General features: G+C 43.4%; 1 protein-coding gene across 2 annotated transcripts in view; it reads left to right on the forward strand.

The window, feature by feature from the left end:
- Positions 1-26,249, forward strand: part of ubxn7 (UBX domain protein 7) — a 97,520-nt gene that overhangs the window by 6,679 nt on the left and 64,592 nt on the right. For both annotated transcript variants that reach the window (XR_010975935.1, XM_068041831.1), the window contains exon 2: positions 7,426-7,570. Coding sequence is in view for 1 of the 2 variants with exons in the window: in XM_068041831.1 (XP_067897932.1) it covers positions 7,426-7,570 (145 nt within the window). In the remaining variant the exon portion in view is untranslated. The remainder of the gene's footprint in view (positions 1-7,425; positions 7,571-26,249) is intronic.

Genomic DNA, 26,249 nt, shown 5'->3' on the forward strand with positions numbered 1-26,249 from the left:
TCCGTTCTCCATAACCCTTCAACCCATTACTAATTAAAAATCTGTCTGTCTCCTCAAATTTACTCGATGTCCCGGCATCCACCGCACTCTGGGTTGGTGAATTCCACAGACTCGTGACCCTTTGAGAGAAGTAATTTCTCCTCATCTCTGTTTTAAATCTGCTGCCCCTTATCCTAAAACTATGACCTCTTGTTCTAGATTGCCGCACCAGAGGAAACATCCTCTCTATGTCTACTTTGTCAAACCCCTTAATCATCTTATATACCTCAATTATATATCCTCTCACTCTTCTAAACTCTAGAGAGTAGAGGCGTAAACTGCTCAATCTCTCTTCATAAGACAAACCCCTCATCTCTGGAATCAATCTAGTGAACTGCCTCCAATGCAACTACATCCCTCCTCAAGTAAGGGGACCAAAACTGTATGCAGTACTCCAGGTGCGGTCTCACATGTCTTGTACAGTTGCAGCAACACTTCCCTACTTTTATACTCTATTTCTTTAACAGTAAATGCCAAAATTCCATTTGCCTTCTTTATTACCTGCTGCACCTGCATACTAGTTTTCTATGATTCATGCACGAGGACACCCAGATCCTTCTGCACCGATACACTGAAGTTTCTCTCCATTTTGATAATTAGCCTGTCTATTCTTCGACCAAAATGGATAACCTCACACTTTTCGTCATTAAACTCCATCTGCCACATTTTGGCCCATTCACCTAACCTATCCAAATGCATTTGTAAATTTCTTATTTCTTTATTGCAACTTACTATCCCACCTATTTTAGTGTCATTTGCAAATTTGGCTATGGTACTTTCTATCCCTGCATCCAAGTCATTAATGTAGATTGTAAATAGTTGTGGCCCCGAGGATCCGAACCATGTGGCACCCACTAGTTACATCTTGCCAACCAGAAAAGGACCCATTTATCCCGACTCTCTGTTTTCTGTTGGTTAGCCAATCCTCTATCCAAGCTAATAAATTGCCCCTAACCCCATGTGATCTTACCTTGTGTATTAACCTCTTGAGCGGCACTTAATCAAATGCCTTCTGGAAGTCCAGATATACTACATCTACAGGATCCCCATTATCCACTTTACTTGTTACATCTTCCAGGAACTCTAGCAAATTAGTCAAACACGATTTACGAGAGAGAGAGGGGAAGGGGGGACAGAGGAGGAGGCAGAACAGAGAGAGAGAGGGGACGAAACAGACAGACAGAGAGAGAGAGGGGGAGCGGGGACAGAGAGAGAGGGTGGGGGGCGACCGAGAGAGAAAGGGGGACAGAGAGAGGGAGAGAGAAAGGAGGGACAGAGAGAGAGAGAGAGAAAGGAGGACAGAGAGAGAGAGGGCGAGAGGTGGGAACAGACACACAGAGAAGAAGGGGACAGAGAGGGAAGTGGGGGCAGACAGCGACAGAGAGAGAGAAGGGGGGGCCAGACAGAGAGAGAGAAGGGGGGGACTGACAGACAGAGGGAGAGAGAGAAGGGAGGCAGACACAGATAGTGAGAGAGAAGGGGTCAGAAAGAGCAATAAGGTGGGGACAGTCAGAGAGAGAGAAAGAGGGATAGAGAGGAATGAGAGAGGGAAAGAAGGAGAGAGAGAGAGGGAGAAGAGAGAGGGGGGACAGACAGAGAGAGAGAGAGAGAAGGGGGGACAGACAGAGAGAGAGAGAGAGAGAGAGAAGGGGGGACAGACAGAGAGAGAGAGAGAGAAAGGGGGGACAGACGGACAGAGGGAGAGAGAGAAAGGGGGGACAGACGGACAGAGGGAGAGAGAGAAGGGGAGACAGAGAGAGAGAGAGAGAGAGAGAGAGAGAGAGAGAAGGGGGACCGAGAGAGAGAGAGAGAGAGAGAGAAGGGGGGACCGAGAGAGAGAGAGAGAGAGAGAGAGAAGGGGGGACCGAGAGAGAGAGAGAGAAGGGGGGACCGAGAGAGAGAGAGAGAGAGAGAAGGGGGGACCGAGAGAGAGAGAGAGAGAGAGAGAGAGAAGGGGGGACCGAGAGAGAGAGAGAGAGAGAGAGAAGGGGGGACCGAGAGAGAGAGAGAGAGAGAAGGGGGGACCGAGAGAGAGAGAGAGAGAGAAGGGGGGACCGAGAGAGAGAGAGAGAGAGAGAGAGAAGGGGGGACCGAGAGAGGAGAGAGAAGGGGGGACCGAGAGAGAGAGAGAGAGAGAGAGAGAGAAGGGGGGACCGAGAGAGAGAGAGAGAGAGAGAGAGAGAAGGGGGGACCGAGAGAGAGAGAGAGAGAAGGGGGGACCGAGAGAGAGAGAGAAGGGGGGACCGAGAGAGAGAGAGAGAGAGAGAGAGAAGGGGGGGACCGAGAGAGAGAGAGAGAGAGAGAGAGAGAGAGAAGGGGGGACCGAGAGAGAGAGAGAGAGAAGGGGGGACAGAGAGAGAGAGAGAGAGAGAGAGAGAGAGAGAGAGAAGGGGGGACAGAGAGAGAGAGAGAGAGAAGGGGGGACAGAGAGAGAGAGAAGGGGGGACAGAGAGAGAGAGAAGGGGGGACAGAGAGAGAGAGAGAGAGAGAGAAGGGAGGACAGACAGAGACAGACAGAGAGAGAGAAGGGAGGACAGACAGAGACAGACAGAGAGAGAGAAGGGAGGACAGACAGAGACAGAGAGAGAGAAGGGAGGACAGACAGAGACAGAGAGAGAGAGGGGGGGACAGACAGAGAGAGAGAGAGAAGGGGGGGACAGACAGAGAGAGAGAGAGAAGGGGGTGACAGACAGAGAGAGAGAGAGAAGGGGGGGACAGACAGAGACAGAGAGAGAGAGAGAAGGGGGGGACAGATAGAGAGAGAGAGAAGGGGGGACAGATAGAGAGAGAGAGAAGGGGGACAGACAGACAGACAGAGAGAGAAGGGGGGACAGACAGACAGAGAGAGAAGGGGGGACAGACAGAGAGAGAAGGGGGGACAGACAGAGAGAGAAGGGGGGACAGAGAGAGAGAGAGAGAGAAGGGGGGACAGAGAGAGAGAGAGAGAGAGAGAGAGAAGGGGGAAAGAGAGAGAGAGAGAGAGAGAAGGGGGGACAGACAGACAGACAGAGAGAGAGAGAGAAGGGGGGACAGACAGACAGACAGAGAGAGAGAGAGAAGGGGGACAGACAGAGAGAGAGAGAGAAGGGGGGACAGACAGAGAAGGGGGGACAGAGAGAGAGAGAGAGAGAGAAGGGGGGACAGAGAGAGAGAGAGAGAGAGAGGGGGGACAGAGAGAGAGAGAGAGAGAGAGGGGGGACAGAGAGAGAGAGAGAGGGGGGACAGAGAGAGAGAGAGAGAGAAGGGGGGACAGAGAGAGAGAGAGAGAGAAGGGGGGACAGAGAGAGAGAGAGAGAGAAGGGGGGACAGAGAGAGAGAGAGAGAGAAGGGGGGACAGAGAGAGAGAGAGAGAGAAGGGGGGGACAGAGAGAGAGAGAGAGAGAGAGAAGGGGGACAGAGAGAGAGAGAGAGAGAAGGGGGGACAGAGAGAGAGAGAGAGAAGGGGGGACAGAGAGAGAGAGAGAGAAGGGGGGACAGAGAGAGAAGGGGGGACAGAGAGAGAGAGAGAGAGAGAGAGAGAGAGAGAGAAGGGGGGACAGAGAGAGAGAGAGAGAGAAGGGGGGACAGACAGAGAGAGAGAGAGAGAGCGAGAGAGGGGGGACAGAGAGAGAGCGAGAGAGGGGGGACAGAGAGAGAGCGAGAGAGGGGGACAGAGAGAGAGCGAGAGAGGGGGGACAGAGAGAGAGCGAGAGAGGGGGACAGAGAGAGAGCGAGAGAGGGGGGACAGAGAGAGAGCGAGAGAGGGGGGACAGAGAGAGAGCGAGAGAGGGGGGACAGAGAGAGAGAAGGGGGACAGACAGAGAGAGAGAGAAGGGGGGATAGACACAGAGAGAGAGAGAGAGAAGGGGGGATAGACACAGAGAGAGAGAGAGAGAAGGGGGGATAGACACAGAGAGAGAGAGAGAGAAGGGGGGACAGACACAGACAGAGAGAGAGAAGGGGGGACAGACAGAGAGAGAGAAGGGGGGGACAGACAGAGACAGAGAGAGAGAAGGAGGACAGACAGAGACAGAGAGAGAGAAGGGAGGACAGACAGAGACAGAGAGAGAGAGAGAGAAGGACAGACACAGAGAGAGAGAGAGAAGGAAGGACAGACACAGAGAGAGAGAGAGAAGGAAGGACAGACAGAGAGAGAGAGAGAGAGAGAGAGAGAAGGGGGGACAGAGAGAGAGAGAAGGGGGGACAGAGAGAGAGAGAGAGAGAAGGGGGGACAGAGAGAGAGAGAGAGAGAGAGAGAGAAGGGGGGACAGACAGAGAGAGAGAGAGAAGGGGGGACAGACAGAGAGAGAGAGAGAGAAGGGGGGACAGACAAACAGAGAGAGAGAAGGGGGGACAGACAGACAGAGTGAGAGAGAGAAGGGGGGACAGAGAGAGAGAGTGAGAGAGGGAAGGTGGGACAGACACAGCGAGAGAGGGAGAAAGGGGTACAGACAGCAAGAGAGGGAGAAGGGACAGACACTGCGAGAGAAAAAGGGAGAGAGAGAGGATGAAAGGGCAAAAACGAGGGAGAAAGGGGCAGAGAGAGAGGTGGAAAGAGGGACAGAGAGAGTGGGCGGGGGGGTAAGAGAGAGAGAGAGAGAGAGAGTGATCAAGATCACTCCTGACAGATGGACGCCGATCTGGAAGACTCCGCATTGCTACAACAAGTTTACAGGCAAACATTGACTACTTGTGCAAGCAAAAATGTACCAGGTGTCTCACTAAATCAGTGTCCAACATAGTGACTAGAACGTAGTCAATAAATTAGTCTTCTCATTTAAAGCTTCTTCACAAAAATGCAGCACTGTTGTTATTATTAATAGTAAGATAAATTTTAATGCCTTTACCTTTAGAAATTGTCTCAGCAGCCCCCCATGTAAGACAAAAATTGTTATGTGGTCCTGCCTGTGAAAGGGTTGGGCAACCCTGGTCTAGGTCATTAATATATATCATGAAGAGCAAGGGTTCCAACACTGACTCCTGAAGAACTCCACTACAAACCTTCCTCCAATCTGGAAAACACCCATTAACCACTACTCTCTGTTTCCTGTCACTTCTCTAAACATTTTTCAAGGCTGCTATGTACACACCATGTGAGGGGACCAAAACTAGGTGCAATACTGCAGATGTGGTGTAACCAATGATACAGTTGTGTCCTTTTGACTTGTATTGAATGATTCTTTTAGTACAACCCAATACCCTAATTGTTTTGGCTACAGCTTTTCTGCAGTGTTTGCGAGCCTTCAGTGATCTGTGCACATTACATCGTGATCCTTTTATTTTGACCACTTTCAATATTGCTCCCTATAAATAAGTGTATTATTATCTGTTGGAGTATGTTAGTTCTGCATACATGCAAGATGCTGCGTTTAACTACATTAAACGTAATTTTCTGTTCCTTGGCCCATTTTCCCAGTGCACCTAAATCCTTTTGCAGAAGATTGTACTTGTTCACTGTCTTAACCTTACACAAATGTTAGTATCACCTGCAAACCTACTAAGCATAATCCTGACACCACTGCTCAGGTCATTAATGAAAGCAGTGAACAGTAGTGGGCCTAACACTGATCCTTGGACACTACTAGTAACCTGACTCCAGGCTGATCCACAGCCATTCACTGCAACTTTTTGGGTGCGGAATTCGAACCAATTCCTCATCCATATCAAATTCCCACTCATCCCACAAGATTCTATCTTGTGAAGTAACCTAACATGAGTATCTTATCAAAGATTTTCTGAAAATCCAGGTGGACAATATCGAAGGGATTACCCTCATCCACTAACCTAGTAACTTATATTAAAAAAAAAACTCAAATCAAGTTTGTAAGACCATGGCTGGGACAAAATCTTGGAACTCCTTTCCTAATAGCACTGTGGTTAAGGGGAGATTTAATAAAGGTGTTCAAAACTATGAAGAGTTTTGAGAGTAAATAAGGAGAAACTTTTCATAAAGGAACAGGAGTAGGCCACTCAGCCACTTTAACCTACAAGGAAGGTCGGTAAGCAGAGTTCACAGATTGGTCGAAGAACTAGAGGGGAGATGAGAATTACTTTTACAGAGCAAGTTATGATGATCTGGAAAGGATGGTGGAAGCAGATTCCCATAATTTTCACAAGGGAATTGAATAAATACTTCAAGGGGAAAAAAAATTACAGGGCTATGGGGAAAGGATGGGCAGGACTGATTGGATAGCTCCACCAGAGAGCAGGCCCAATGGCCTCCTGTGCTGTATGATTGGATGATATAGGGACAGGGTCCTTGCCAAGATGATGCCAAGCTTGGGAGCTGGTTCTGGTGAACACTTGAAGGATGCAACATAATACAGGAAGATATTAGAAAACTTGTGGACTGGGCAGTTAAGTGGCAAATTAACCTGGACAGATTATTGTGAGGTGATGCACTTTGGCAAGAAAATCAGAAGCATCCCTTGCACCTGAGAAAATAAACTCGTGTAGAAGAGCCAAGGGATACAGGTGAAAAAAAAATCATTAAAAGCAGCATCACAGGTCAGCAAAGCAACTAAAAATGTTAAAGCAGTGGAATTTATTTCTAGGAATATAGAATTCAATAGTAGTGAAGTTATGTTAAACTTCCATTGGCCGCATTTAAAGTACTGTGCATAGTTCAGGACTCCATATTATAAAAAGGACATAGAGGATTTACAAAAAGGATTTGCAAGAATGTACCAGATCTGAGATTCTAGCCATCAGGAAAGATTGAATAGGTTGTGGCTCTTTTCTTTCGAAGAGGAGCTTCAGAGGTGATTTGATCGAGGTCTTTACATTATGAATGTGTTGAACAGGGTAGATGTGGAGAGACTGTTGCCACTTGTGGAAGAATCCAAAACCAGGGGCCATAAATACAAGATAGTTAATAAATCCAATAGGGAAATGAGAAATTACTTCACTGAGTGGTTAGAATGTGGAACTTACTACTGCAGGACAGATAGCTTGGATACTTTCAAAAGGAAGGTAGACGAGTACATGAGAGAAAGGGCAATAGAAAGATATGCTGGATGGCTAAGATGAGGTAGATGGGATGGAAGGGGTTTTGTGTGAAGTATAAACACCTGCACAGACTAATTGGGTTGAATGCCTGTTTGGTGCTGAATATTCTTTATACCTGTACATAATGCTGAGATGAGTACTGGTGCTTCCAGGTCCCCTGGTAGTAATTTGTGGTTTGTGAGACTTTTAGTTCGTCAAGTGTGTAATTATTTTTTTACTATAGTGTATTGGTAACAATGACTCCCTTGACGTAGTAACACTAAAATGAAGTGGCTTACATTTAAATAGGAGAATGGATGACCTGTATACTTTTAAGCAGTTAAACAGCATGCATGCTATTAAACACTAGTTATTGTGGTGAATACCCTGAGTTCTCTAATAAGTTTTTATGTGATTTAGGTGCCAGTGAAAGTGTTGGGAAGCATATATTAGAAGCATGTGGCAACAATCTGGAGATGGCTGTCACAATGTACTTGGATGGTGGTGGAATAGCAGAAGAGCCCAGTACCAGTACAGCAGGAACATCAAGTAGACCGCTTCCACAGTATGTTCTAGTTTTTTTTTTGATACAATATAATCTGTTTAGTTGAATTATTGTTTTGATTATTAGGCCTGGCTTGCAGGGCTACTTTAATTTCCCTCTCTGGCTCCCTATACATGTCACATATACAATTCTGAGGTTCTAAGAAAGAATGAACTTGCATTTATATGATGCTTTATCACAACATTGGGACATCCCAAAACACTTGCCATGCAATGAAGCACTGTTAGCGGTGACTGTACTTCAAAACTATGTAGGCCAATGCAGCAGTTAACTTGTGTACAAAAAAGTACCAAAAAGGTCAGCTACCAGTTGAAATGTTTTCGGTGGTGTTGTTTGAGAGAGGATTGTTGCCTGGGATATCGGGACTCTGGGGTTCTCAGAATACTGTTGTTGGAACGTTTTAAATCTTCCCGAACAGACAGAAGGGGCCCTCAGTTTCAGGATTCACTTGAAAGACTGCACCTGCAATAATGGAGCGTGGCATTTAGCCTCAGTGGGGTTGATTGGAACATAATTTCTGAAATATTCACTTATATATTTTACTGTGCTCCATTTAAGTGCATTTTATTTAATTTTAGCTGCTCAACAATGTAGAGCTGTTTGAGGGACTAATAGGTAATTAATTGATTGCAAAAAATGTTTGATTAGCTGTCCTCTGGCAGTTTTTTCCAGTGGCAGTTAGGCTAGCGTGTATGTTAAGATGATATACATTTGAGCTGAGCTGTGAGAGGCCAGGACAGTGTGGAGTTTAGCAACTAAGAGCGTTCGCACCTGAGATGCCATTGGATAGGATCTTTTTCCCCAATATTCGTACTTGAGTAAGAGCAGTTTACAGAAAGACGTGGCAGTGCAGTGAACCCTTGTAAGTGCAATATGTGGACCATCATGAATTCTCAATGCATTCTAGAGCAGCCCATGATAATTGTGTCAGAAAATTGGAGCAGCGCTTCTCTGGGCTTGAAGAATAATTGGTCACACTCTGCAGCATCAGAGAGGATGAAGAGTTTCTGGGTAGTACTCTTCAGAATGTGGTCATTCAAGAGGCAATGCTAGACACAGGGATAAAGCAAAATGAGAGAAATGGGTGACCATCCACAGGGATAATAGGGGGAGACACTGCTATATGGAACCCCTGAGTTACTGAAACTGTCAAACCAATAAGTAGTCTCTCTTTCTTATGTAGATATGGAGCAACAACTATAATTTTACATTCAGGGGGTTAAGCCAGATATTTGCACTAGTGAGTAGTGGAGTGTATTACTGTGATGCCTCCTTTGTATTTGTGAACCGGGTATTGAGTAGTTGCATGACCCATTGTCTGTTCTGGGTGATCACAATCGCATGCTGGAGAGTTTTAAATTTTCCAGTTGTGTAATAAGTTGCATTGTGTGAGTTTATTGCTTTGGTTTGGTTCAGAAGGGTTTGTCCAACTTCAAACAGTGTTGAAGGACATTGTCGAGGTCCTGGTCGATGTGGAGTCATTCATTTTCCTCAATTCACTGGTCTTCCTGGACGGTTGTGGCATCGCAGCAAATGATGGGAGGGCGATGTGTTGGGGTCAACTTGAGCATTCCAGTGATCTGCTGCATTGCGGCGTTCAGCTGGATATCACCAAGTCGAGTGTGGCTACTTCAGGTCCATATCGGCGCAGAGTACTTGGCTACAGAGTACACAAGGGTTGCAAGTAAATGAGTGTTTGACAGTAACAGCGACTCAGCTGTTCCCAAGCAACAACTGTGAAACAAGAGACTACCCAAGGAATTGAGGCAGGTAGACTGTAGGTTTAGGAGAGTGATGGTAATGACTGAGGTATAGACAGCACTTTTTCAATCATGACCAGGAGACCCAAATGTTATCTCCCTAGTGCCAATGTGAAGAGCATCATGGAATGGGTGAAAACATTTCTGGAAAGGAGGAAATGTAGCCAGAGTCATGGCCCAGGTTGGAACCAATGACATAAATAGAAGGACTTTTGAAATCTTGCAGTTTAAGGAGTTAGGAACTAGGTTGGGAAACAAAACCTAAAGGATGGTAAATCTAAAGATTGTTTCATGTGCCACATGATGGGTAAGTTAAGAAAGGTCAGTGTGGCTGAATGGCTGGTGCAGGAGTGCAGAGTGCAGGGCTCACATTCTTGAGGCATTGAAGTGTTTTTTAGTAAGGAAAATGCTATCCCAAAGTGATGACCTTTATTTGAATGAAAATAATACCAGTGCCCTTGTGCAGAGGGTGAATAGAGTGGTGGAGGAAGATTTATACAGATATAGTGGAGCAAGTCTTGGTTTGAGTCTTGAGAGATAGAAGTAGGTTAATAGATATTGGGTAGAAGCAGAAGAATTAGCTGAAATAAATTGAGAAAAATAAGAGGAGAAAGGGAGAGAAGCAAGCTATGAGGCAAAAAGAAATGAAACAGTCAAATGCTATGAAAAAAAATTGAACTAGAAAACCAGGATAAGGAGACGGGCCAACTTTCCAAGAAATTGGGATCTAGTGGTATGCATGTAAATGCACAAACTAAAACAAAATTGGAAGTTAGACACATTAATAACTTGAGTATTGCTGAAAAAAATCATGTCTCTTTTTTCATCAATACTCAAGTTCTGTACTACCAAGCAACATTAATAACTATGGAGGGATATGATGCGGAAACAGGGTAAATGGGTGTTGCTTGGACTGAAGAAGGGTTGGAAGTACTGTAACTCTGGGATTTGAGCTGGATTAATTTTTTTTTTATTTTTGGTATATAATAGTGAAGATTTGGACTGGATATAGGGAGTGCAATCTCCAAATTTGTTGATGACACAAAAGGAGCAGGTTTGGCAAACATTGAGGTGGGCTATAAAGGACCTCAGGAAGACAGTTAATAGAATTGGAAAATGGAAAATAGTTGCAGGTTAAATCAGATTATGGTGTGGGGTAGTGCATTTTGGGATTAAAAAGCAAAGAATAGGAGCAGGAGTCAGTCATTTAGCTCCTCGAGCCTGTTTTGCCATTCAGAGAGATGGTGGCTGATCTGTAACCTAACTCTATGTACTTCCCTTTGTTCCGTATCACTTTATACCTTTGGTTAACAAAAATCTATCAATCGCTAATTATAAATCAAACAATTAGATCAAGCATCAATTGCCATTTGCAGAAGAGATTTCCAAACTTTCCAAACCCCCTTTGACTATAGATGTGTTTCCTAATTTCACTCCTGAAGTGTCTGCTCCTAATTTTTGGTGATGTCTCATAGTTTCTCTCTCTACTCTTTCAGTTCCTATAATATCTTGAAAATTTCGATCAGATCACCTTAACTGTCTAAATTCCAGGGAATACAAATCTAGTTTATATAATTTAGAGATACAGCACTGAAACAGGCCCTTCGGCCCACCAAGTCTATGCCGACCATTAACCACCCATTTATACTAATCCTACACTAATCCCATATTCCTACCACATCCTCACCTGTCCCTATATTCCCCTACCACCTACCTATACTAGGGGCAATTTATAATGGCCAATTTACCTATCAACCTGCAAGTCTTTTGGCTGTGGGAGGAAACCCACGCAGACACAGGGAGAAGTTGCAAACTCCACACAGGCAGTACCCGGAATTGAACCCGGGTCGCTGGAGCTGTGAGGCTGCGGTGCTAACCACTGCGCCACTTGAAACACAAACTGCTGGAAATACTCAGCAGATCAGGCAACATCTGTGGGGAGAGAGTACAATATCTGCCCTTTTATCAGAATTGGAAAATATTTCCAGTTTTAAGCAAGTGCAGGGAAAGGGGGGAGGGGAGGAAAGAACAAAAGGGAAGGTCTGTAATGAGGTGGAAGGCAGGGGAGTGGGGCTTGCTGAGTTGCTCTTGCAGAGAGCCGGCACAACACAACAGGCCAAATGGTCTCCTCCTGTGATGTAACCCTTTCTATGATTCTATAAGATACTAAAAGTTTTACAGTAAAATTTCATTCTTATCTAAATACGTTCTATGTTGGAAAAGCCTTCAACTTTGCTTTTCATTGGGGGCATGTTTCCAACTGAAGGAGTCTGAGACTTGAGTTCGTTGGTGTTCAAAACGCCAACCCAAGTCAGCTGAAGAGACTGAACAAGGTAACAGACTAGAGCTCCAGCATGCATTTGCACCCTTTTAGGTGGGTTTATCTGATTGTTTTAAGCCCTGTCCCTTCAAACTTCCAAGTGTTGAAAAATTGCTGGCACCACAATAGGAAGCATGTTTTTGGGGCTTTGAAGATAATAAAAACTCAAACTTCAGTTAGTTGGGTCATTTTGATAGGGTTGTACAGGGGCATGCATTGGGTTGCTTATTGGTGCAATTTATGTTTCTTGCCTGCTCTCAGGAATTACGTAGAAAATACAACTGGGAAAAGGCCTGTTGGCCCTACCAGTCCATATCAGTATTTATCCTCCATACAAGTCATAGTCCTAATCCATGTACCTGCCCTGTTCCCCTATGTATGCCTTTATTGTCCTTTCCTTCCAATTACCTATCTAACCTTTTCTTAAAACCTGACGTGATCTCAGCTTCAGTCACTAATTCCAGTAGTGCATTCCACAACTTCCTGCCCATTTTTAAAAGAAAAATTTAGCTTGCTCTCGATCCTAAAGCTCATGTATTTAATCCTGTATATTTTTGATATATATTTATGACCTGGACTTGGGAAAAGGGGTCACAATTTCAAATGATACAATGCCAGAAGATGCAAAACTTGTAAATGTAGTAAACCGAAGAGGATAGTAACAGGCTTCAGGAGTGCATACAGACGAGTGAAATGCGAAGAAACATGGCAGATGAAAGTTAATGCAAAGAAGTTTTAAATTATATATTTTGAAAGAACTTACATTTCTTTCAGACGTCCCAAAGTGCTTTACGGCCAATAAAGTACTTTTGCAGTGTAGTCACTTGTGTGGTAAATGAGCAGACACATTATAAACTAAATGGTACAATTTTAAAAGGGGTGCAGCAGGAGAGAGACTTGGATTCACTTACACATATTTTTGAAGGTGCCAGGACAAGTTGATAAAGCAGTTTGTTTTTTAAACAGAAGCTTGTGGGATCCATAGCTTTAAAAATAGAGACATAGCGTACCAAAGCAAAGAAGTTAGTTAAACCTTTATAAATAACTGGTTAGGCCTCCAATTCTGGGCACCACACTTCAGAATGAGTATCAAAGCCTTGCAGAGGATGCTCAGGAGATTTACCAGAATTTTATTAGGGAGAAGTTGTGCAGAGAGAGTACTGAAGCTGGGATTGTTCTCAAAGTAGGGAAGGGGTTTTTATATAGCAAGTAAGGAGAATCTGTTTCTACTAGCACAAGGGTTGAGAACCAGAGGACAGAGTTCAGATAATCGGCAAGATGATCAGAAATTCTTTACGTAGTGAGCTGTTATTATCTGGAATGCACTCCTTGAAAGGGTGGTGGAAACAGATCCATTTGTAACAGTCAAGAGAGAACTGGATCAATACTTGAAAAGGAAAAATTGCAGAGCTATCGGGAAAGGGCAGGGGAGTGGGACGAATTGAATATACTCTTTGAATGAGTCAGCAGACACAATGGGCTGAATAGCTGCCTTCTCTGTTGTCTGAATCTGTTCCCTCACCCTCGACTTGATCAATATAAATGTCTCTTTCTATATATCCTGTATCATTCCTTCATTATTTTAATCACCCCTTAATCTCGGCTATTTGAACAAAAACAGACCCAATTTTTCAAGTCTATCTTCCTATTTATATTTAATAGTCTTTCTTGGCCCTTCTCTTTCAACTTCCCAACTACCAGTTTCTCCTGGCCTGACTCTAAACACTTCTGTCTTTCTCATCCACCCTTTTCACAGGACCTTTTGGAGCTCTTCCCCAGCCTCGACCCAGTATACTATCTTCTCCTCTTGCAGATGTGAGTAAACAAAATTGATGACCAGGAAAAGTCAGCTGGTCCATCCAGTCTGCCCACACCATGATTGCCAGACAGTGATGGTTAAATACTTCTTCCCTCCCCTGACCTTTGCAGCCATGTAATCTCTGGGGAGAGGCAAAAATCAGAACAATCCAAATCATTAAGGGAAAAAAATACACTGTAAATTTCTCTCTGGCCCTCTCAGGTGATCAAAACCAGTCTAGGAGATCACATGAACCAATTGTTACCTATAAAGACCCTTGCATTCTCTATACACTCGAGTACAGTGTACATTTCTGGTCTCCATATTATGAAAGGAATTGGAATGATGATACCAGAATTGAGAGAGTACAAATATCAGGAAAAGCTGAACAGTCTGGGGCTCTCTCAAAAAAGAAGGTTGAGAGTTGATCTGATGGAGGTCTTTAAAATTATGAAGGAGTTACGAACATACGAATTAGGAGCAGGAGTAGGCCGCTCGGCCCCTTGAACCTGCTCCGCCATTCAATAAGGTCATGGCTGATCTGATTGTGACCTCGACTCCACAATCCCGACTACCCCCAATAACCTCTTACACCCTTGCTGATCAAGAATCTATCTTCTCTGCCTTAAAAATATTTAAAGGCTTTGCTTCCATTGCCTTTTAAGGAAGAGAGTTCTAAAGACTCACGACCCTCCAAGAGAAAACATTTCTCCTCATCTCTATCTTAAATGGATGACCCCATATTTTTAAGTAGTGATCCCTAGTTTGAGATTCTCCCACAAGGGGAAACATCCTTTCCACATCCACCCTTGTCAAGACCCCTCAAGATCTTGTATGTTTCAATCAAGTCGCCTCTTACTCTACTAAACTCGAGCGGATACAAGCTTAGCCTAGCCAACCTTTCCTCATAAGACAACCCGCCCATTCCAGGTATTAGTCTAGTAAACCTTCTCTGTACTGCCTCCAATGCATTTACATCCTTAAATAACGAGACCAATACTGTACACACTACTACAGATTTGGTCTCACCAATGCCCTATATAACTGAAGCATAACCTCCCTACTTTTGTATTCGATTTCCCTCACGATAAACGATAACATTCTATTAGCTTTCCTAATTACTTGCTGTACCTGCGTACTAACCTTTTGTGATTCATGCACTAGGACACCCAGATCGCTCTGCATCTCAGTGCTCTGCAATCTCTCACCATTTAGATAATATGCTGCTTCGCTATTCTTCCTGCCAAAATGGACAATTTCACATTTTCCCACATTATACTCCATTTGGCAGATCTTTGCCCACTCACTTAACCTATCTATATCTCTTTGTAGCCTCCTTATGTTCTCTTCACAACTCAGTTTAGATAGAGTAAATGCAGAGAATGTATTTCCACTTCTGGTGGAGTCCAAAACTAGGGTCATAAATATAAAGTCACTAATATTCCCAATAGGAAATTCAGGCGAAACTTTGTGCTCTGCGGATGGTGAGAATATGGAACTTAGAATCATAGAATGGTTCCAACACAGAGGAAGACATTTCAGTTCTTTATGTCTGTGCTGGCTCTCTGTAAGAGTTACTCAGCTAGTTCCATTCTCTCGTACCATATGGAGTAGTTGAGGTGAATAGCACAAATGCATTTCAGGGGAAGTTGGGTAACTACATGAGAGAGAAAGGATTAGAGGATATGTTGGTAAGGAGTGGTGAAGTAAGGTGGCAGGAGGCTTGTGTGAAGCATTAACACCAGAAAAGAGTTATTGGGCAGAATGGCTTGTTACTGCACTGTAAAATTCTATGTAATGATGCAATCTCTACCCCAGTCAGCTCCTCCTTGAAGGCATGCAGAAAGGCAATCCAAAGGCTCGCTGCTACTTCAGAAAAAGAACTGCCCAACATCCAGTCTATTCTTGCTCTTGCTTAGTTTAAACTTGCGACTCCTGGCCTTCTCCAGTTTGATAAACTGGAATAATCTATCAATAGGGACACTATCCAGTCTTTTAATTATTTTATAGACCGCCAACAGCTATTCATAACATAGCCTTTCTTTCTCTTTCCACTCCCGAACTACCAGTTTCTCCTGGCCTGACAATCAGTGCTACTGCCTTTTTTATCCAGCCTTGTTGGAGGACCTTTCAGACCACTTCCCCAGCCCACCTCCACCCAGTATAAGTCTAAGTGTGCTGCTGAAAAATAAACAGATCAAGGTCCTTGAGACTCTGAGTAGCTGAAGTTCATTAAGCTAGGAATCGTTCTTGTACTTCTCTTCTGGATCTTTTCCAAGGCCACTATATCACCCGTCATGTTGAGGGACCAAACCTGGTAAATGTGGTCTATCCAGCAACCCGTACAGTGTCAAAATGGTGCCCTTTGATTATGCTGAATGGTTCTCTTAATACAAACTAATGTCATGTTAGCTTTCGTTAGTGTCTCAATGTTGCTCATGAACCTTCAGTGATCTGTGCACAATAACACCAAGATCTTTTGCTCTCTTGACCTCTTCAATTATTGTTCCCTGCCAATGATGTGTGTATTCAGTGTCGGCCCTACCAACATGCAATTAAATGAAATTTACCATTGTGTGGCCCTCTCCCCTATTAGATGAAAATCTTTTTGGAATTGATCTTAACTGTTGCACAGATTTTGGTGTCATCTGTAAACTTGCTATACTCACAACATTGCTATCCAGGCTATTAATAAAAAGTGTGAAGAATACCCGACCTAGGACCAATCTCCAGGGGACACTACGAGTAATGTCTCCTAGGTGAACCACATCTGTTAATAGCAACTTTTTGGCTGTGGGATTGGAACCAATTCTGAATCCATTGTTTCAAATTTCTACTAATAACGCAAGCTTTGATTCTGTGAAATAATCTAGTGTGAAGCATCCTATCAAAAGGCTTTCTGAAAGTCCAGGTAGACAATGCGTACCAGATTTCCTTCATCCATTGCCCAAAAGAATTCCTCCAGAAAATCTTTCATTTGTTCAGCATGACTTTTTTTTGAAGGCCATGTTGTGAACTTCTAAAGATCCCTTCTTTTCCTTAGTGATCTAAAGGGCATCGTATCCGTTCTAGCACCATCCCAACAAATGGATGTCTGTTGTTTGCTGATTCGAATTTGTCCCCATTTTTGAAAATAGGAATTATGTGAGATAGCTTACAGTCAAAGGGAACCATCCCTGACTCTGTTGAACAATTGAAAATATGGGGAAGGGGCTCACAGAGTGCCTGTCCCATCTCTTTAGTCATCCTTGGATGTATGTTATCCAAACCTGGAGCCCTAACAATTTTGAGCTTTTCTAATCTATCCACGATGACATTCCTATCTATTTTAATGCTGTTCAATAGTGGCCAACCCTCCAATGGAGCGAAAACATCATCTGCAGGGGTATAGACTGATGCCAAATGGTATATTTAGCAGCTCTACCATAACGTGACAATTAGTTTGACATTAGGTAAAAAAAATAAGTATATCAAAGGAACATGTGTAAGAGACACTGAAGCCATATGAGGGAGAGTGAGTGAGGGGGAGAGAATAGAGGTACAGTAAAGTGAGCCAGAAACAATGAAAGTAAAGCCTGACCCAGTGATGTATGATAATGTAAAAAGTTGTAATAGTCATACAGAGAAAAAGAACATTTAAAAAAAATTACAATGGGAAAGAATTAGTGTAATAAGAAAAGAGAGACTGGGATGTTCTAAAATGTTTTGCTTCAGACCTCCAGTATTCTACTGCAGTTATCTTTGGTGTGAGCACCCCTGTCACTCTGAAGAGATGTGATAGCCTCATTGCAATTGTCACCTCAAACCCATTCCCCATTGTTACCTCCAGCCTACTCCCCAATAAGTTGTATCTTAAGCTTATTCAGCTGTGCCTTCTCTGACGCTTCTTGCCTGCTGTCCATCACTACTGTTTCTTATCACTGCTACATTACCTCAGTTGTGATCCTGGCTAGAGTCTGTGCTCCCAGACCCGAACTTGTGATCCTGGCTACTTCTAATCTCAATTCCTAAGTGCTTTGTATCACTATTACACTTAGTGCTGCCACTCTTGTTATATCCAAGCTCCACTCCAACACCCAACCTGGTCCAACACTCCAGCTATTTCTCCACACTGTGTCTTCCAGCATTACTATACTTAGCTCCTCCTCCTTGACAATGTACTGATTCTACAGCCCACCAGTTCTTCCAGATTTTCCCCCCCCCCCCATAATTCCTGGGTTCTCCAAGTTTTCAGATTCCCTTTGAGTGCCCTTACCTCTCTGCATCTCACTCCACCATGCATGCTGCCAGAGCCCAGCAACCCTTAACAATCCTCCCAGGCTTACTGACTGTCCTCACTGAGGACGCTGTCTTCCACAATTACACTTTAGTGCACCATGATTCCCTCCCAGAATGCTGTCCTTCCTCAATCCTTCCCTCATATGCTGCATCTCATTATTTCTTTCCAGCTGCAGCCCCTCACTCCCTCAATTGCACATCCGACAGCCCCTCTCCATCCTGCTGCTCCAACCCAGTCCATATTGCTTCCATCTCCTTTTGTACCCGAAGTATGAGCTGAATATTGAATTTGTCAATAAAGGATCTCTGGAGAGCCATACAGAGGCAGTGGAGACAAAAAAGAAAGAGGAGAGGCTTGTAGAATGAGTGAATCAGGCAGAGTGATACTAACTAACAGTGGGGAAAAATGTGGTAGGTAGAGTGAAAGACAAAACATGGTGTTACGACCAGGTGAGAAAGAGGTCTAAGGGTTCCCTTCACCTGGTCTTACTGTAACAGGGTTTAATTTTAAACACACCGTGTTTTTAGCTCTACCTTAGTGAATCCTTGTTCACCACTTTCCAATTATAAGCCAAAGAAACCAGCACAACAGGCTTTCTCAGGTTTAAAGAAGAAAAGTGAAATTTTATTAAATTTAAACTTAAACTCTAATTCGGTTAATGCCTACGGATACATGATGCGCCCACGCTAGCATGCACATGTAATACATGCCTGTAGATAGACACAGAAAGAAAACAGAAGAAATAAAGTGGAAAAGTTTGAGGCAATATCTGAGGAGGTTTTTTTGTGTTATGGTTCTTCGAGCTCACTGTAGTGTCCTTTGTTGTCGGTAGATCTTGCTTTTCGTTGGGGCCCAGTCTTATTCTTCAACCTTGTTTGCTGTAGGATACTTTTCTCTCTTGGAGTTCATGTGTCTTCAGTGGATTTAGAGGCTTGTGAGAAAGAGATCTGAGCAGGCAAACAGGAGAGGCTGTGGCGAGCCAGCCAGGAGAGATCTTCTCAGTCCAGGAGCTTTCCGCTTTCTGCCCAAACTGTTGGTGCAAATTCATGTAGTCATGTGACTAGCTGGTTTTACCATGTCATTGACAAACTTGGATATATGGCTCTATATAACGTTATCAAAGTAATTAATAAATATAGTGAACAGTTGAGTACAGAGCCTTGTGGGACACCTTCCAATTCGAGTACTTACCCAATCTCCATATTCTCGATCTTCTTTCTGAACAATCTCTTAACCAGGTCAATAATTGCAATAATTTGCTTTCAATTTCATGAGCTTTAATTTTATCTGACTGTCTGTTATGTGGAATCTTAACCAAATAGCTTCTGGAAGTCCCCATAAACTATATCCATTGACATTCCCCTTTCCACTACTTTAGTTACTTTCTCAAAAAAAATCTTAAGTTCATTAGACATGGCCTACCCCTTACAAATCCATGTTGGCTCTCTGATCAGCTCATATTTCTCTAGGTGCTAAGTCACGCTGTCCTTATAGATTCCAATAACTTCCTTCCCCACACAGGTATTAGACTAACGGGTCTATAATTTCCTAGTTGCAGGTTCTCACCTTGGGAGATCCAGATTTATTTTTTACATTAAGCCCCTTTGATATATGTCGGAAATGTATTTAGTTTGTTTTTATTCCACATTAGATAATTTATTGCATTGGTTGAGTGGGAAGAGAGTTATTTGCTGACCTTGTACTAATACGTCCACCAGCCGAAAAGAACTGAGAATTGCGACATGGGTGCTTTTTGCATAGTGTAAGAGTGGGTCTAATCTGTCTAAAGAGCGATTGGTAACCATGCAGTTTATTTTGTTTTCTTGCTAGTTAGGTAACCTACCAGTTTATATGATGTAAGTCCTTGCACTTGAATAGTCTACCAAAGTGTTCGTGGATGGAAAAATTTAAACATTACTTCAAAAAGTGAAAAATTGATCTAGTAGTGTTATTTTCATAATTCTTTGTTTAGTGGCTCCTTGTTTGCTGTTAAAGGAAGAACTTGCATCTATAACTTGCACCCCCCTAACAGCATGCTGTAGGGCGAGGTATACAGAATGAAGTAAAGGGGGCTTGTGAGAAAGTTATGATGATAATCATGGGTGATTTTAATCCACATATAGATTGGACGAATCAGATTGGTAAAGGTAGCCTGGATGATGAGGTCATAGAGTGTTTTCATAACAGTTTCTTGGAGCAGCACATTCTCAAGCCAACCAGAGAGCAGGCTATACTAGATTTGACACTGTGCAATGAGACAGGATTAGTTAATGGCCTCATAATGAAGGTGCCCCTAGGTAGCAGTGAGCATAATATGATTGAATTTCGCATTCAGTTTGAGGGAGAGAAGGGTGAATCTAAGACTAGTGTTTTAAAATTAAATAAGGGCAATTATGAGGGCATAAAGGTAGACCTGGCTAAAGTAAACTGGCAAATTAGGTTAAGGGAAGGTCAGTAGAGATACAGTGGCAGACATTTAAGGAGATATTTCAGAATACTCAGAAAAGATACATTTCAGTGAGAAAGAAAGACTCTTAAGGGAAGGACGCTCCATCCGTGACTAACTCAGGAAGTTAAAGATAGTATAAATAAAAAGAAAAAGCATATAATTCCGCAAAGATGAGTGGCAGGTCAGAAGATTGGGCAGAATATAAAGAACAGCAAAGAATGACTGAAAGGTTAATAAGGAGTACAACAGAAAGCTAGCTAGAAATTTAAAAACAGATTGTAGGAGTTTCTATAGATATTTTAAAAAGAAAGGACTAAGTAAAGTGAGTGTTGGTCCTCTAGAGAGAGAGTGGGGAATTAATAATGGAAAATAAGGAGATAGCAGATGAATTGAACAGATATTTTACATCTGCCTTCACTGTAGCGGATACAAATAACATCCCAGACATAATTGTGAATCAGGAGGTGAAAGGGAGAGAGGAACTTAAAACAATTACAATCACCGGGAAAGGGTACTGAAAAAATTATTAGAACTAAAAGCTGGCAAGTCCCCAGGTCCTGATGGACTTCATCCTAGGATCTTAAAAGAAGTGGCTGCTGCAATAGAAGATGCATTGGTTTTAATTTTCCAAAATTCCCTAGATTCAGGAAAGGTCCCATCTGATTGGAAAATAGCGAATGTAACTCCTGTATTCGAGAAAGAAGGGAGACAGAAAGCAGGAAACTACAGAGCAGTTAGCTTAACATCTGTCATAGGGAAAATGTTGGAATCTATTATTAAGGAGGTTATAGCGGGGCACTTAGAAAATCTCAATGTATTGAGGCAGAGTCAGCATGGTTTTTATGAAAGGGAAATCATGTTTGACTAATTTATTGGAGTTCTTTGACGAAGTAACAAATGACGTGGATAAAGGGGAACCTGTGGATGTGGTGTACTTGGATTTCCTGAAGGAATTTGACATGGTGCCACATTTGGGGCGGCGCAGTGGTTAGCACCACAGCCTCACAGCTCCAGGGACCCGGGTTCAATTCTGGGTACTGCCTGTGCGGAGTTTGCAAGTTCTCCCTGTGACTGCGTGGGTTTTCGCCGGGTGCTCCGGTTTCCTCCCACAGCCAAAGACTTGCGTGATAGGTAAATTGGCTGTTGTAAATTGCCCCTAGTGTAGGTAGGTGGTAGGGAATATGGGATTACTGTAGGGTTAGTATAAATGGGTGGTTGTTGGTCAGCACAGACTCGGTGGGCCGAAGGGCCTGTTTCAGTGCTGTATCTCTAAAACCAAAAAAAAATAAAATTAGAGGTTACTAAGCAAAATAAGAGCTCATGGTTTAGGGGGTGACATATTAGCATGGATAAAGGACTGATTCGCTAATAGGAAGCGGAGAGTAGGGATAAATGGGTCTTTTTCTGGTTTACAAGCTGTAACTAGTGGAGTGCCAAAGGGATCAGTGCTGGGGCCTCAACTATTTACAATCTAGATCAATGACTTGGGTGAAGGGACCAAATGTATGGTTGCTAAATTTGCTGATGACGAAGATCGGTAGGAAAGTAAGTTGTGAAGAGGACATGAGTCTGCAAAGGGATATAGATAGGTTAAGTGAGTGGGCAATAATTTGGCAAATGGAGTATAATGTGGGAAAATGTGAAATTATCCATTTTGGCAGGAAGAATAGTGAAGCAGCATATTATTTAAATGGAAAGAAATTGCAGAACTCTGAGGTACAGACAGACCTGGATGTCCTGGTACATAAATCACAAAAGGTTGCAATGCAGATACAACAAATCGTTAGGAAGGCAAATGCAATGTTGTTTGTTGCAAGGGGAATGGAATATAAAAGTAGGGATGTTTTGCTACAGTTGTATAGGATATTGGTGAGACCACATCTGGAGTACTGTGTACAGTTTTGGTCTCCTTATTTGAGAAAGGATATAAATGTGTGAGGGAGTTTAGAGAAGGTTCACTCAACTGATACCTGGGATTCGGTTGGGGTGAGGGCTGGTGTTATGAGGAATGGTTGGATGTAGAGTCATAGAGTTATACAGCACAGAAACAGGCCCTTTGGCCCATTGTGTCTGTGCTGGCCATCAAGCACCTATCTATTCTAATCCCATTTTCCAGCACTTGGCCCGTAGCCTTGTATGCTATAACATTTCAAGTGCTCACCTAAATACTTCTTAAATGTTGTGAGGGTTCCTTTACCACTCTTCAGGCAGTGTGTTCCAGATTCCAACCACCCTCTGGGTGAAAAAAAATTTCCTCAAATCTCCTCTAAACCTTCTGCCCCTTACCTTAAATCTATGCCCCCTGGTTATTGATCCCTCCGCTAAGGGAAACTAGAACTAGGGCTCACAATTTCAAAATAAGGGGTTGCCCATTTAAGACAGAGATGAGAATTTTTTTCTGAGGGTTGTGAGTCTTTGGAATTCTCTTCCCCAGAGAGTGGTGGAGGCAGGGTCAATGAATATTTTTTAAGGCAGAGTTAGATGAATTCTTGACCAGCAAGGGAGTCAAATGGTGTCGGGGGTAGGCAGAAAAGTGGAGTTCAGGCCACAGTCAGATCAGCCATGATCTTATTAAATGGCGGAGCAGGCACCAAGGGGCCGAATGGCCTACTCCTCTTAATTCATATGTTTGTACAAATTAACATAAGAAATGGCAGTAGGCCAAATGGTCCTCGAGCGTGTTTCGCCGTTCAATAAGATCATGGTTGATCTGCATCAACTCCACTTTCCTGTACTATCCCCATATCTTTTGATTCCCTTAGTACCCAAAAATCTATTGCTCTCAGTCTTGAATATACTCAATGATTGAGCATCCATAGCCCTCTAGGATGGGGAATTACAGAGAGTCACTACCCACTGAGTGAAGAAATTTCTTCTCATCTCAGACCTAAATGGCCGACCCCTCATCCTGAGACTATGAACCCTAGTTTTACACTCCCCAGCCAGGGTAAACAGTCTCTAAGTATCTACCCTGTCAAGCGCTGTAAGAATTTTATACATTTCAATGCGATCACTTCTCATTCTTCTAAACTCCAGAGAATGTAGACCTATTATACTCGATCTCTCCTCATAGGACAGCACTCTCATCCCAGGAATCAATCTAGTGAACCTTCATTGCCCACCCTCTAAGGCAAGTATATTCTTTCTTGGGTAAGGACACCAAAACTGTACAAAGCACTCCAGATTTCACCAAAGCCATGTATAATTGCAGCCCTTGCAGTAAAGACCAACATACCATTTTCCTTCCTAATTGCTTGATGTATCTCCATGTTAACTTTCTGCCTTCTATGTCTTCCATAAGTTGCTTTTTTGGTATGGAGTCACTTGTTATGTGGACATTCAAATTGCACGTTGCAATGTCCCAGCAGTGATCTAAGTAATTTGTTCATCGGTTTTTGATAATTGAGGGATAAATGATGACCAGAATATCAGAAGAACTTCCTGCTCTTCAAATAGCAGTTTGGGATCTTTTATACCCACTTGAACAGGCAGATAGAGCCTTGGTTTGACATTTCGTAAGGGCTTCCAACAATGCAGCACCCTCTTGGTACTGTACTGAAATGTTAGACCTATATTACGTGCTCAAATCCTGGAGTAAGACTGAACTGCATCCTTCTGAATGGGGTGCGAATGCTGCCAACTGAGCCAAGCTAGTTCTTACTGCACTGGGGAATTGGTCCGTGTGTAATCTCCTGCACCCCTTTGAGGTACTTGTATTCACTGTAGATAAACTGAGCCAGATTGATTGTAAGCTGTAGGCCATCCTTGTGTCAATTTGTTAGCTGGGCTTTTGGTGATATTCCATGTGGGGCTGGGAGTTTCAGTTTGAAAATACAAAATAACTCCTGCACATCCAAGTGGTTTTTCCACCTTTAGTGTGGATGTGGGAAAGATTGGATAGGCTAGGGTTGTTCCTTAGAACAGAGGAGGCTGAGGGGTGACTTAATTGAGGTGTACAAAATTATGAGGGGCCTAGATAGAGTAGACAAGAAGGACCTGTTTCCCCTAGCGGAGATGTCAGTTACCAGGGGGCACAGACTTAAGGTGATTGGTAGAAGGATTAGAGGGGACATGAGGAAAAACATTTTCACTCAGAGGGTGGTGGGTGTCTGGAATTCACTGCCCGGATTGGTGGTGGAGGCAGAAACCCTCAGCTCATTTAAAAAGTACCTGGACCTGCACCTGAAGCGCTGTAACCTGCAAGGCTACGGACCAGGAGCTGGAAGGTGGGATTAGAATGGACGACTAGTTTTTTTGACTGGCGCAGACATGATGGGTTGAATGGCCTCCTTCTGTGCTGTAACCTTTCTATGGTTCTGTGGTGGGGCACTTGGCAAGCTGAAACAGTGGAAAAATAGGATGCCCCACAATATTACTGATACAGTGAACACTTGCAGAACTTCCAAGTGGGAATGGAGCCCCCAGTCCTCTGGATCTGCCCCATTTTATGTTATGAGGCGGATGTCATGGTAGCAACAAGCAGCTGCATATGCACAGTGCAGAAATTAGAAAATTGAGACGTCAATTTTTGACATGAACCTTCTCTGATGATTAGGAAAGGGACCAAAAGACCAATAATTTGAAAATGAACAGGCTGAGTGCTAGGCCCATGGATGGTCTGACTTAGTCAATGCTGTCAGTGGAGTCTGTTTATATTCATGCTGTACACCTCATAGCATGACTGCCTCTAAGAACAGACTTCTCTTTCTTTCCCAACATGGCCCTATGCAGCTTCTAATTATCCATACCGTAACGTCAATTAACATTTGACTTGTATTTAGGGGGCACAGTGGCGCAGCGGTTAGCACCGCAGCCTCACAGCTCCAGCGACCTGGGTTCAATTCCGGGTACTGCCAGTGTGGAGTTTGCAAGTTCTCCCTGTGTCTGCGTGGGTTTCCTCCGGGTGCTCCAGTTTCCTCCCACATGCCAAAGACTTGCAGGTTGGTAGGTAAATTGGCCATTATAAATTGCCCCTAGTATAGGTAGGTGGTAGGGAAATATAGGGACAGGTGGGGATGTGGTAGGAATATGGAATTAGTGTAGGATTAGTATAAAATGGGTGGTTGATGGTCGGCACAGACTCGGTGGGCTGAAGGGCCTGCTTCAGTGCTGTATCTCTAAACTAAACTAAACTAATTCAGTTACCATAATGTAACGGGACAATAAGCAAATACCTGTTAAAGAAAGTGTCGACTCAGATTTGCTCGGGAGATACAGATATTTTCCAAATTTGAGGTGCAAGTTTCACAATTGACCGAGAGATTATAAATCACAGTACTTTACTGACTTCACTTTGTGTCTTTTGTTTTGGAACTCATTTGCCCTCCTTTGACATAGTATAAGGAGATTGGTTGCAGTAAATATGCTTGCAAACATCATTCAGAGGAGTGCCCCATGCTAGTCACCAGGATGATTAAAATAGAAATACTGAGGTCTTTCTCAGCTCAAAGATGTCAAGCTATTGCTTTTATTTGGGCTTGTGATCCACACCAGCCATTTTTGCAATATATATCTTAATCAGGAGTGTTTATCATATGAATAAAAGTGCTTTCCTTAACTTGTATGCTTAAAATAAATTGTACCTGAAAAGCTGTTCACAGAGAATGTCCCAATTCAGGAGCTGCCAGGAGTCAACTTGACCTTTTATTGTACACATGGTCCTGTACTTAATCTCATTGTCCCTGACCTCCCGCCATGGAGTCCGTCATACCACAAGCATTAACTGATGTAGGACCTGATGCCTTTGATCCTGGCAGGTCAGGAGACCTTTGTGATCTTAGTTGGGAATTCCTTTCCTTTAGCTGATTGCAGCTTGTCCTTTGGATGTGTAATTTCTACCTCATGGCAAGGACAGATTTGAATAGTCGTCCTTCGTTCCAGAAACAATGCCTGGTCTTGCGTTCTCTTTGCATGGCTTATAATTGCTTTTGGTTCTCTGGTTACAGAATGCAGACATCTGGACTCAATTAAGAATGTTTTCAATGAGTGCAGTAAATGTAATTTATCAGTTTACAACATGTACTGGTTAACATATGCTAGCAGGTATTTGTCAGATTGTGGAGGGCCAACAAGG

This window comes from Heterodontus francisci, chromosome 11 (genome assembly GCF_036365525.1).
Source record: "Heterodontus francisci isolate sHetFra1 chromosome 11, sHetFra1.hap1, whole genome shotgun sequence".
NCBI lineage: Eukaryota > Metazoa > Chordata > Chondrichthyes > Heterodontiformes > Heterodontidae > Heterodontus > Heterodontus francisci.